The sequence below is a fragment of the Grus americana genome, chromosome 11 (assembly GCF_028858705.1).
Source record: "Grus americana isolate bGruAme1 chromosome 11, bGruAme1.mat, whole genome shotgun sequence".
Classification (NCBI taxonomy): Eukaryota; Metazoa; Chordata; class Aves; order Gruiformes; family Gruidae; genus Grus; species Grus americana.
Genome location: NC_072862.1, coordinates 16,678,058 through 16,691,442, shown reverse-complemented (window position 1 = coordinate 16,691,442; position 13,385 = coordinate 16,678,058). Strand labels below are relative to the sequence as shown.

Sequence of the window (13,385 nt, the reverse complement as noted above, 5' to 3'; positions counted from 1 at the left end):
AGCTGGACCCCCCTGGGCTCTGCAGGGGCTGGGGGGCACTGGGTGTTCACCCCTGCTCCTGCCCCGGCTCCCCCAAGGGTGAGCAGCACTACGCACAGCGGGGGAGGGATGGAGGGGGCTTGGGCCCAGCCCCGCAGCGCTCGGCTGCTTTCCTGGGGCCGAAAACGAAGAGGAAAAGGTGAAACTCTGCAAAGCGCCCAAGGGAGGGTGACACGGGGCACGGCTTGGCACGGGGGTGATGGGGAAAGGCCCTGCACCAGGAAAGCGGGGTGGGCGATGGGGCAGGGGGGAGGGCAGCATGTGCCGGCACAGGGCTCGGCGGGGACCGGGGAGGGGGGGCACAGCGTGGCTCGGTGCAAGCAAAGCGGGAGTTGCAACGAGGGGGTCGGGTCGAGCACCGCAGCTCGGTGCAAGGGATGGGGGATGTGCGCCAAGGCTCAGTGCTGGGGACGAGGTGGGGGGCTTGCACCACAGTTCGGTGCAGGGACTGGGGGACATGCCCTACAGCTCAGTGCAAGGGATGGGGGGACATTCACCATGGCTCAGTGCAGGGGACGGGGGGATGGACACCATGGCTCAGTTCAAGGGATTTGGGACGTTCACCATGGCTCAGTGCAGGGGGCGGGGGACACGTTCACCGTGGCTCAGTGCAGGGGACATGTAACGTGACTCAGTGCAAGGGGAGGGTGATGTGTACCGTGACCCAACGCGTGGGATGTGTAACTTGTGCTGGGGCAGGGGCTGAGCCTCCCGGCTGCCTCTGGCACCCGAGCAGCCCATGCCGCGGGCACTGCTCTCTCTGGGGAGGGAGCTGGGGTGCGGTGCAGCCACGGGCAGAAGCAGCAGCACCACGGGCTGGCCCCTCTGTCCTTCACAAGGATGATGTCGTGGAGTCCACCACCTCGCGGCCATTGCACACCGTGGGCACGTACTGCGAGGCTGAGCCTGGCCGGGAAGGCAGCAGTCAGGACAGGTTGGGATCTGGCAGCACCCCCACCCCCGCTTGCCGAGAGCATCCCACTGCAGTGGGTGATGGGTGCCTGGGAAGCTGCATCCCCTGGGGCTGGGGTGGAGGGTGCCCAGGGTGGCCATGCCCCCCCCCCCCCCCCCCCCGGGTGATGACAGGTGCCCAGGGTGACCACATCCCCCAGGGCTGGGGTGGAGGGTGCTTGGGGTGGCCGTGTCCCCTTGGGGCAATGATGGGCCCCCGGGAACAGTACCCCCCTGGCAGGCTGTGCTGCAGCTTTGGGGGTGCAACCATGGGAGATGGGGAACATGAGAGATTGGGAGAGGGATGAGCCATAGGGGACACAGCATCCTCTGTCCCCCCATTTCCAGTCATGCCCTACCCTGCATCCCACTTTCCTTCAGGGTCCCATGCTGGGGTGCTCTCCCCACTCCCCCCCAGGAAGGGGGTGCTGTCCCCCCCAGCCCTTCCCCAGCCCCACCGTGCTCACCGTGAGACTGGCTGGAGCTGGCGGCCGCCACACTGAACCGAGTGGTGCCCACGCGGTGGCTGGCCACGTTCTTCTGCGGCTGGAAGAGTATGATGTGGAGCTTGGGCGTGAAGAGGCAGCCAAGGACAACAGTGCCGCTGAGGCTCACCGAGATGCACATGGTGGTGGTCTGGACCTGGAGACAGGGGTGGGCGTCAGGTGCTCCCTGGTGCACCTGTCAGGTGAGGCTGCTGCCTGCACCCCTCAGGGACATCCCACCCCACACCAGGTCCCTCTGTCAGGGTGGACTTGCTGGACACCCATGGGTAGAGGGTGGGCACTGCCCTGACGGGGACATGCCACCTCTGCAAAGCAGGTACCCCCTGAGCAGCACCCCCAGCCTTGCCAAGATGCTGCTCTGGGGAAGTACCCAGGGCCAGAGCCCGGCACCCCCCACCTGGTGCCTGCTCCCACCACGGGATGCAGGTCCTCTCTGGAAGCTGCTGACTGCAGCTGCCCCCACCGAGTCCTCCAGGCCTGGCAAGAATGTGCCTGGGTGCCCTAGCAGAGGGGGGAGTTGAGGTGCTGCAGGGTGCACCCCAGTCCCTGGCACTGCTCGGCTCCCCAGGGACCATGTTGGCCCTGGGTTGGCATTCATGCCAACCTGGTTGGAGGTTGGCTGGATGGGCCAGTGGCTGTCTCATGTCTTTGCATTGTGAGGCTGAAGGATGGCAATCACTCCTCCACGGTCAGGTTGGGAGGGGTCTCTGGAGGTCTCAGGGCCATTTCCCATCCTCATCCTAGCAAACAGTCTGCCAAGGGGCTGGTGTCTTCTCCCCAGGACTCATTGCTCCCTCAGCCACAGCCTTTCAGCCACCCTTCCCCTGGTCCCGAATGCCCCAATGTGGAGGTGACCATCACCAGGTCGATAGCCAAAGACCCTTCCCCAGTCCCGCACATGTCCTCACCACAAACCCTGCAGGGCCCAAATCACCAGGACCGCTCAGATCAAGCCCTATCACAGCACCCCCAGAATTCAGGCTCTTACTCGGTAGTCACTGGAGGTCACATAGAAGATGGGCAGGAAGGCCAACCAGATGATGCAGGTTGTGTACATGGTGAACCCAATGAACTTGGCCTCATTGAAGTTTTCGGGGCATTTCCGTGTCTTGAAGGCATAGACCGTGCAGAGGACAATCAAGAGGACGTTGTAGGTGAGTGAAATGAGCATGTTGGAGTCACGGTTGTTGCACTTGAGGGTGACGATGTACCTCTTGTCAGGCTCAGTCTCCTTGCCTGTGCCGGGGGTCTCCACCAGCAGCCAGATGATGACAATGATCAGCTGGCAAGAGATGAGGGCCATGCAGATGACCACCTGTGATGTGGGGCTTATGAACCGGGGGCGCTGGACCCCCTCCTTCACCCCACTGAAGATCCTGGCAATACGGTTTGTCTTGGTCAAGAGGGCCGAATAGCAGACAGCAAAGGATGTGCCTAGCCCCAGGCGCCGGAGCGTGCACACCTCGGTGGAGGGCTTTGCAATGAAGATGAAGGTCATGCTGTAGCACATGAGGACCCCAGTCAGGAGAATGTAGCACAGCTCTCGGCCAGAGGCCTTCACGATGGGGGTGTCATTGTTCTTCATGAAGACTCCGAAAACAAAGAGGGTGGAGATAAAACCCAGGCAAGAGATAGTGACGGGACCAATGGCCCACATGTCTTTCCAGCGTATGTACTCCTGGGGCAATTCGTAACAGCCATTCAGGGTCTCATTGGGCCAGTAACCGAGACCGCAGTCCATGCAGGTGAACTCGTCCAGCAAGTACTCATAGGGCTGGCAGGGGATGCAGATCCAGCAACATATGTCTCCAGGCTGCATGCTCTTTATCTCATTCTTCTTGCAGGGGTCACTGCACTGGGACACGGGGATAGAGGTCTCAGCCCATGGGATGAGGCTGGTGTTGAGGATGAGCCCCTCAGCCCAGTAGCCCACCTTCTGGTACTGATACCGCCCATCCATGCGGCGATAGTTGAAGATATTGTAGCGCCCAATCCCATCGCCGTAGCGGTCAAATCGAACAACGCTCTTGGTGTCTGCTGGCCTGAATGGAGCTGGAAGGAGGAGAAGGGGAGATGGTCACTGCCATGGGGCAGGAGAGTGCCTGCTCCTGGCATGGAGGCAGGGCTCCTTCAAAGGGTCATATCCCGCCATGGCCACAGGCAAATATCCAACCTGTTCCCTGCCTTCGGTCTCATACCTGCTGCCTATGGACATGATAGGAGCAGGAAAGGAAAGGTGGAGAGCTATCTCCCCACATATCTAAGAGCTTGGCACCCCCATCCAGTTCTGCAGGGGCAAAGTGGGGGATTTTGTGGCCTCCATGGTTTTCAGTGACACCTGGATAGCTGAGTCTAGCCCAAGTCACAGAGGACACACTTCTAATTCACCCCAAACTATGTGGGTCCCTGATCAAGGCTAGCCCTCCAGTTTAATCCCTGAAACGTGAATAAATCACAGTGCTTGCAAGTGAGGTGTCCAAAGACCCATGTTCTTGGAGGGTCCCTTGTAGGGCTAGTCCCACCCAGCTGTAGCAGGATGGAGTTGGTCACCAGCTTCTCTACACTGGGGACAGAAGGCCTCCCAAGGGTGGTGGTGGGCTGTTGGCATCCTGGGACAACCACAGCACAGGGGTCCCCAGGTGTAGGTAGGCTGGAGGAATTGGAGGGTCTTGGATCAAATCTGGGTCTCCTTCCCCTTCCCTGCTCCTCCATCCATCCCTTTCCAGTTAGGTAACCAAATCCCGTCTCTGTCTCTGGACTCACCATCAAAATTAACGTTGAGCATAAAGTCCTTGTAGAACCTTTTGCCATTGACGGGCTTCATGGCATCGCAGAGCTTGGTGGTGTTGGGGCACAGCGCCTGGTGCATGTTGTGGAGAGAGTGAGCCATGGCATAGACCGCATTGACCACGAATGTGATCTTGGACTCTGGCTCAAACTTGCCTGTCTTGAGGGAGTACCGGCTACAGTCCTGCGTGTGGAAGCTGCACCTGAACTTCTGCTCCCAAAACTCCCGAAACCAGGGATTTCGGCTGTTATTGTAGGGGTTGAGGTTACGGAAGTAGGCAGCAAACTCCTTAATGGGGTAGGCTGCCAGCTCGATGGTGATAGCTCCCTCTGCCACTGCTTCGCTCCCGGCCACCACGCTCTCCAGGGCTCCCCACCCATCACTGGCCACCCACGTGAAGGACATGTTGGCTCTCTGGGCAGCCGCCAGCAGCTCCCGGGCGTCTTCGCTTCGGGTGAACAGCACAACCACTCTGGCATTGGGCTTCTGCAGCAGAGCCCGGACCACCCCATCATAGGTCTTCTTGTTCATGGAGCGCCCCACCTTCTCCGAGGTGGCGATGCAGATGTTGCGCATACGGGCTTCTTGCTCAAAGGCCTCGATCCCCGTCTCCCCATAGTCGCCCTCCGAGGCCACGGTGGAGACGTAGGTCCAGTTGAAAAAGCGGAGGATCTCCGCCATGGCTTTGGCTTGGTAGAAGTCTGGTGGGACGGTGCGGGCGAAGTAGTCGTAGCGGGACTTGTCGCTGAGCTTGGCGCTGGTGGAAGCATAGCTGATCTGTGGGATCTGGAAGAGCCGCAGCAGGTTGGCCACCTGCGTGGAGGAGGAGAGGTGAGCGCCTGAAGGCATGGCCCAGCGAGGGACGTTCCCACTGGAGGACCCCTGCCCAACACCAAGTGTTGCATGGTGCTCCCAAGTGTGACCGTGGGGCTGGTGCCCAACCCACACACACACCTGGAAGGTCCTGGTTGGCGGGCAGATGGACGGACAGCATATTCACAGAGTTGCCTGAGTCCTCATATGTGCTAATTTCTTTTATTCTTTTTTTTTTTTTTTTTTTTAATTTCATGCACTCCCCTCTGAAATTCAGGGCTGGGGAGGGGATAAATGGATTCATGGCAAAAGCAGAAAATCCCCCACAGGCGACCTGTGGGAGATGCTTGTGGGCAAGGAGAAAGCCGGGGCGCCTCGCAGCCCCACAGCGTGGGGGGAAAGGGCTCTGGGAGCTGGGGCAGAAGCCCCTATCAAACCTGGGGGGCTGCAGAGCTGGGCCTGGGGACCCGTGCCTGCACATCCTGCATTGGGAGCCCCAGCGGGACCGGCACCTTCCAGCCGCTCAGCAGAAGCTCTCGTTAGCTTTAAAGGGGAAAAAAGCCCTGCTAATGAGGCTGTTAAAAACCCAGGCTCTTGGAGCGGCAAGGGGGGGGCTCAGGCACGCCAGTGGGGCCGGTGAGCCTGCCCACATCTCGCTGCTCCCCAGGCGAGAGATGCGGCCTAATTAACGTGGACAAATGCTCTTGACGACAAAGTCCCCTAATGGCAAGAAGGCCCCCGAGCGCAGCAACGCTGCTGCCCGGCCTCGCCGCACAACGGGAGCCGCCAGCCTGCCGTGCCGCCCCAGCGCCGCTCGCGCTCCCCCCGCCGGGGTCGGGACGGTGTCCCCAGCCGTGGGGACACACTGGGGCCTCCAGCAAGGGAAGGGACAAGCACGCGCGTGGGCTGGACCAGGGTGCTGCCTCCATCACCCAGCCCCAGCTTCCTCCGCCCCGCGGCCAGGGGGATGCAGGGACCTCAGGGACCAGCAGACACGGTCTGACACACCCCAGGGACTCGTTAAATCTTAGCAAGCGCGTGGCCCACCGGCAGCCCCGAGACTCAGCTGGCCCCGCCGGCTGCCTGCATCCTCAGGGGATGCTCTTCTCCCTGATGAAGCAGGCTCCTGGGTCCGCAGAGCCACAGTTTTGGGGACTGAGCTGCACCCCAGGGTGACAGCCGGGTCCAAGGCTCAAGGTGCCTGTTCCCATGGGATCACTGGGGACGTGGGGGCGGTGGCCCCCCCGTGCCCACCCTGCCCCAACCGGGCAGCCCTATGGCTGAGCCCCTCAGAGGGGGGTGCCCCCTCGCAGCTGTCCACACCTCGTGGGCTGGGTTGGGGGGGGGGGGCAGTGGGGACGGTGCCCCCTCACACTGGGCAGCTCTGCCTGCCGGGAGCAGTGTTCCCACATCCCCGACACAGTGTCCCCAGTGCCATTCTGACATCAGGAGTGTCACTGCCACGCCGGGGTGTGTCCCTGCACCCAGCCACCCACCTGTCCCACGGGGGACAGGACCCACGGGGCTGGAGGTGAGCTGAACCCCGCTTCCACACCGCAGTGGCCCCCAGGAACCGCCACCCCCTGGGTGCCGGGGCATGGCTGCAGCCGCTCCCCCCAGCACTGTGCTGGCACAGGGGGACCGGGACAGACATGGCGCGGCCATGGCCATCCAGGCGTGGTGGCGGGGGCAGCTGGTCCGCCGGGCACTGGAGGTGGCCACCCAGAGCGCCTGCTGCATCCAGGCCTGGTGGCATCATGCCGTCACCCGTCGGCGGGAGGAGCGGCGCCTGCAGGCTCTGGCAGCGTATGTCAGGCAGGAGAGGGCCAGCGTCCTTCTCCAGACCCACACCAGGACGTGGCAGGCCAGGGACCGGTACCGGCGCTGCCGGGAGGCAGCTCGCACCATCCAGACCCACTGGCGGCAGCGAGGGACGCAGCAACGCAGTGGCACCGAGGCCAGCGTGGACCTGAGCATCGAGATCATCCTGGGCTGAGGAGCTGTGCTTGCCACCATGACCCCGGGTGGGGAATAAACCCCCGTCCTCACGTGGGATGGATCCACTGGCTCGGCTCCCATGGCTTATGGTGGGTCGGGGGCTCCCTGCAGCCCCTGAGGGGACCCTGGCCACCATCAGGGCAGGTGTTCCCTCCCCATTGCAGAAAGGGGCACAGCATCAGCATGAGGGAAACGAGAGCATCCCTGTGCCACACTGGCAGTGGCATCGTTGCACTGCTACTGGGGTTTTACCCCCCCCCCGGGTCTTTCCGCTGACCCTCCCCAGCCCCATCCAAGCCCCTCTTGCCTGGGGGGTACCTGGATGGAAACGTCGCTGTAGGAGCCCCCGATGACGCCGGTGATGGCAGTGGGCACGTCATCGTGGACGGCGTAGGAGCCATCAGGGCAGATGTGCTCGGAGCCATCCACCCTGGTGAGGGAGGCGCGGACAAAGTCAAGGGACTGCTCGAGGGCGTAAGTGTCCTTGGAGCAGGTGTCGAGGATGTGGGCGCCCAGCTTCACCCCCGGCAGGATGCTCCCGTCCTTGTTAATCTCGTCCAGGGCGAAGAGCATGGCCTCCAGGCGCTGGATGCCCCGGTGCTCGTTGATCTTGCCACAGTCTTCGCTCCCCACTCCTTTCTCGTGGACGGGGAAGAGGCCCCCGATGACCAGGTCCCCATCTGTGCTGATCTCCTTCTTGCCAGCCATGCCGTGCCCGGCAGCCAGGCAGGTGGCCAGGCGCATCAGCCACAGCCAGGCGGCCAAGGGGACCGCCATGGGGTGCGCTGGCGCCAGCCGGGGGACCCGTGCCACCCCGTGTCACCTGCTGCCACCCGTCAAGGCGAGGGCAGGCAATCCCCAGGCATCGGGGGGCGGGGGTGGCGCGGCGTGGTATCAGCAGGAGGGCGGTTGTGCCGCCCCAGCAGAGCCCTCGGCACCTAGAAAAGCAAAGAGAGAAGCCGCCGGGTCTGCAGGCTGCAAGGCCAGACAGGGACTGTCCCCAGGGGCAGTGCCAGTCCTGCACGGGCGAGCAAGGGCATGAGCCTGCCTGTGCCCCCCCCCCCCCCCCCCGCACCCCCCCCCACCCGGGGTGCCTGTAGGAAGAACACCCCCCCCCCCCAAAAGCGTGAGCTGAGTGGATGCAGCCACTTCTGCAGTGACCCAGGACCCCAAGGACACCTGCAAGTGACACTGACCCCAGGGGACAAGCAGGGCAGCGGGGACTGGTTCCCCCACAGCACTCCCCGGGACGCGCCAGCATGGGGGGGGGCACCAGAGCTGGCTCCTGTGGCAGCGCTGGGCAGAGCAGCTTGCCAGGGGGCATCTTGCTGGCACCTAAAACATCGAGGGTGGGGGGAAGGAGCCAAGGAGGTCACCCAGGGCAGGGACGTCACCCGGGGCAGGGCTGGGTGGGCAGTGCCAATGCCAGCTCCCAGCCCCTGACCCATTAAGCAGCATCAGGGGCGCAGACAGCTCCTGACCTCCAGCCAAGAGCTCTGCCAACAGCAGCCAGCCATGAGCCCGCCGTGCCCGCAGCACCCAGCCACCAGCGTAGTTTAATCCCCACCCCATACCCCCCAGCCCTGCCACTGCCCCCGGTGCTGCCCGTGGCACCAGAGCAGGGACGCGCCACTGGCTTCATCCTCCCGCAGTGATGTGCGGGGCAGGCTCCGGCAGCCGCGGTGCTTCAGAGCCTGTTCTCTCACCACCGCCCCTTCCTTCCCCGTATACTAAATTCAGAGATTTCAGTAAAAGTAAGAGCCAGGTTTGCTGACTCTCTCTGCAGAAAGCACGGAGGCGCGGGGGAATCAAAGGCTTTTGCAGCAGACAGGCCTTTTTTTGGCAGGAGATGCAGTCCCCTCGGAGATCAGTTGTCTTTTCCCAAACCACGGGAGAGATTTGTTTCCCATTTGAAGCTGACTGCTGAAATCCCGCAGGGCCGGTGTTTCGGGGGCCGTGGGAGAAGGGTACCCCCTGACAGCCCAGAAACCTCAGGCTGCTCTGGCACAGGAAGCTGCCGGTGCCGTGGTGGGTCCCAGGGCTCCCCTGCAGCCCGGCAGAGCAGGGTGCTCGTGGGGCACACGGGGTGGGAGGGCAATGCCGGAGGGTGCTGGCCCCCCTGCAGACCCCTGCACCTGGTATGGAGGCTGCTCTCCCCGAGCAGGAGCAGGGCACCCCTCAATGCCCTGGGGCACGGTGCCTCCAGGCAGGTGATGCCCGTGGCTGGAGGAGCCCTCCGGCAAGCAGCCGGAGCTGGTGGTGATGCCACTGTGGGCAGCAGTGTGGCACAAAGCATAATGGGGTGAGGTGAGTGTGGACACCCCCCTCTGTGCCCCAAAGTGCCTGTGCCTGGGTGCCGCCTGCCTGTCACGAGCCCCCAGCTGCCTTGGGGCATCTCCTACCTGACCCCCCCCCAGTTTGAAGGAGTTTGGGGAGGAGGCTGAGGAAAGGTTCCTGCCTTATTTCAGGCAGTGAATGCTTTTGAGGGACCCAAGGTTTCCTCAAGCAGGAAAGAGGCCGCAGGCATACGGATTATCGATGGAGCCCATTGGCACCAGGCTGGACCCGGCACATGGCTCTGGCAGCACCAGGAGCCCTTGGGGTCCCCTTGGGGTACGGCTCTTCCAGGGCAGCTGGTGGGACCCGCCAAACGAAGGGTACCTTCAGGCAAAGCTCTACCCAAAGGGCAAACCATCACCCACCCGGCGGTGAGCCCCGAGGGATGCTGTGAGCGGGGCTGTGGCCATCCCCACAACTCCTCTGCTGGGTTGGCACGGTGCCAGGGAGGAGGACAGCCCCACAGGAACATCTAGAGAACATCTGGGGAAGTGAAGCACCCAGCAGGGCAGAGCCAAGTCCAGCCTGACGGACGTGGTGCAACGGGAAAGCTCCTGCTGGCTGCTGGCTGCTGGCAGCCTCGCCTCCCGAAAGCATCACCAAGTAGGACGGGTGAGAAGGTGCCGTTGCTCCTGCGAGCCCTGAGTGCTTCCCACCCACTCTCTGCCAGGAGACCTGATCCCCTCTGACACCAGCACCCTTAGGGGCGGCATGGGGTGCGTGTGAGAGCAGCCGTGCTGGGAGGGCACAGGCTGAGCCCCGCTTGCACGAGTCGCCATTGTCACCTCCCCCGGGGGTCCCCGGAGGTTCTACCACCACCGAGCTCTGCCAGGACCCCGCATCTCCGTTCTGCCCCATGGCCTGCAAGCCCCGGTGCTCCATGGGGCCGAAGCACCTTCCCCAGGTGTTTGCCCCATCGCCCCCCGCCATCACGGCCATTCTGCTGCCCTCGCCCAGCCTGGTGGGAGCACACAGGGTTGGGGTGGCAAAGGCGAGAGGGGCTGGCACAGCCCTGGCCCATGCACCCCAGCAGCAAGGTGGGAAAAGAGGGGGCTGCCCGCCCCACTGCAGCCCCCCAAGAGGCTGGGGTCACGGGCTTGGCTGATCCACCCCAAATCCCATCCCAAATCCCATCCCAAATCCGCCCTGGGGTCCGGCTGTCCCGCTTGATCCCCCCCAAAGCCACTGCTCTCCCCGGTCGGGGACAGATAGAGAAGGGACCCGGGGGGGCGGCAGCCGGGGGGGTGGGGGCTGTCCCCGCCGTGCCCAGCGGTCACCCCCGTTTTCCCGGCCCTGCGGCCGCGGCGGCGACATCCCGCTGGGTGCCCGCTGCGGGGCTCGGCGCTGCCGGGGCACCGCGGGGACGGACACCCCCCGAGCCCTTCTCCCGGAGCCCCGCGACCCCGGCGTCCTGCGCCGGGCAGGGGAGAACCCGCGGGACCGGCCCCGGTGCGCCCCCGCCCCGCACGCACCCCCGGCCCAGCCGGTGCCGGTGCCGCTGCCCGGGCTCGGCTCCCCTCCCGCAGCCCCGGCAGCCCCCGCTCCGGGCACCGGCCGCCGAGCCCCTCCGTGCCGCGGCCCCGACGGCTGCGGGGGGATCGCCGGTCCGCGCTCCTCGCTGCCGCGGGCACCGGGGCTCCGGGGACGCCGGGGCGCGGCCGGGGCACGGCGCGGCCCGAGGCCACGGAGACGGGCGCGGCCGGGAGCGCCGGGGTGGGGACCGCAGCCCTTACCTGGGCCCGGCGGGCTGCGCCGGGAGCCGGTGCCGGTGCAGCGGCTGCCTCGGAGCTGCGGCTGCCGCCGCCTCCCGCCGCCGCCTCTGACACTCCGCCAGCCCCAGCCGAGCGGAGCCGCTCCGCCCCCCGCCCGGCCCGGCCCGGCCCCGGCCCCCGCCCCGACCCGGCCCGGCGGGCAGCGGCACCCCCGGGGCCACCCCGCCCGCCCTCCGCCGGCTCCCGGCACCGCCGCGCCGGGCAGGGCACCGGCAGGGTCGGAGGCTGGCAGGGCTTGGGCAGAGCCGGGGAGGACATGGCCGGATCCAGGCAGGGCACAGGCAGGACACGGCCAGATCCGGGCAAGGCATGGCCAGAGAGAGCCAGGGCACAGGCAGGACACAGCCAGGGAAGGCAGGACACAGGCAGGACATGGGCAGATCCAGGCAGGGCATGACCGGAGAAGCTAAGGCACAGGCAGGACAAGGCCAGAGAAGGCAGGACACAGGCAGGACATGGCCAGATCCAGGCAAGACATGGCCAGGTCCAGGCTGGGCTGAGGCAGGACACGGCCAGAGCAGGCAGGATTGGCTCAGCACCCTGGCAGACCCGACAGGGCACAGCTCAGCGCCTGCTGCCCCGGCCCCAGAGCGCCCCGTCTCAGTCCCAGCCCAGTGAGAGGGGTCCCAGCCCCCACTCCAGCTCCACAGCTGCAACCTGGTGCCCCTGGGGCCGTTCCCCCCTGCCCAGCCTGCCCCCTGCTCCCCAAGCCCTTGGGGGGCACCCGGGTGCCCAGCATCACCCCACTGCCCCCTGCACACCATGCAGCCCCCAGCACCTCCCGTCAGCCCAAGCACCAAGCTTGGGGAAGCGTTTGGACCATCCGAAGGCAGAAGCAGCGGCTGGCTTTAGCGTTCCAGGTCTCTACCGCTTGCCCAAATCCTTTCTGGAGTCATTTGGCCAGCCAGGATCCCACTGTGCTGTGTCCCCATCGGTCCCACACTGGCAGCCCAGCTGTCCCAGAGAGCTCTGTGGCTCAGGGACAAGAATGGGACAGGGGATGACATAGGACCTGCAGGGATGGGCAGGAGCCAGAGGTACCTCCACGGCACCATCCTGGGTAACCACCTCACCACCCCGTGCCTCAGTTTCCCCACTGCCAGCTGCTGCGCTTGCAGGCTGCAGGTTAAGGCACTGCAGCAAGAGTCAGACCTGCTCTGTTCTGCCCCCCCGCAGCACTCCTGCTCTGGGGAGGGGATAACCCAGGACCTCTGTGGCAAGGTTTCCCCTGGGGACCCATGGCACCAGAATCCCAGCCCCTGCCAGCCCATCTTCTTCCAAGAGTGGAAGCATGGAGTGGAGCACCCAGGAAAGGAGGGTGCCTGGCCGGGGGGGACCTCGGCACTGCCGGCCGGGGTGGGCAGAGAACTGGGGAGGGCTGGAAGACGTGCCTGGCTGTGCTGAAGGATGCTGGCACCACCAAGGTCCCGCTTCCCCCTGGGCAGACGGGACCTGGCACAAGCCTTGCACGTGCCCCAGCACCGGCTGCATCCTCCCGGCTGCTGCTTTGGCACTGCTGACAGCAGAAGGACGATGGCAAAGTCTCCCCAGCCCCCATCTTCGGTGGGGTTAGGGGACAAGCAGTGTTAGGATCCGCTGCCTGGCTCCAACATCCCCCCCAGAGCCTCAGCCAGCCATAAATATTTCAGGGGGCTTGGCAGTTTTGTAATAACCGGCAACAAAGATAAACACCGGGAAGAGCAATATTTTTCCATGTGGGCTGGAGGAGTTTAATATTTTATCACTCAGAGCACAAAATATTTATGAACAATCTCATGTCAATCACTGGCTGAGGACTAATCATGACCTTTCCAAGCCAGGGAGGACACGTCCCCACTGCGGAGGGACAGCCAGGCCTCCCCTGTCCCTTGTCCCCCCACCCCAAGCCCTGGTTTTGGGCCACCACATCTGACCGCCCTGGGCTGCCAGAGGCACTGGGGGCACCAGGGCAGGGCAGGGGCTGAGCTCTGCCAGCTGGACAAGGTGCTCCGGCACCCAGCATTGCCCCGGGGCACTGTGGTGGCGATGTCCAGGCTGCTGCCTCAGCTGGGAGACAGGGAACCGGGACCAGTATGGGCAGCCCTCCCTGCCTGCACCCCACAGCCGCGGGGCCAGGCAGGTGGCACTGCTTAGGCAGGCTGGTCCCCCCCGCCGCTGGACCTGCCGTGTCGCACCAGCAAG

The 13,385-nt window shown here is 64.7% G+C and overlaps 1 protein-coding gene across 1 annotated transcript; it reads right to left on the bottom strand.

The window, feature by feature from the left end:
- Positions 1-123: 123 nt before the first annotated feature.
- Positions 124-11,284, bottom strand: GRM2 (glutamate metabotropic receptor 2). Its single transcript, XM_054837891.1, has 6 exons — positions 11,166-11,284; positions 7,414-8,033; positions 4,260-5,097; positions 2,485-3,548; positions 1,458-1,632; positions 124-945 (listed from the first exon to the last, which is right to left on the bottom strand). Exons 2-6 carry the CDS (start codon positions 7,870-7,872, stop codon positions 872-874), a joined length of 2,610 nt encoding a protein of 869 aa, XP_054693866.1. The 5' UTR covers positions 7,873-8,033; positions 11,166-11,284; the 3' UTR covers positions 124-871.
- Positions 11,285-13,385: the final 2,101 nt, after the last annotated feature.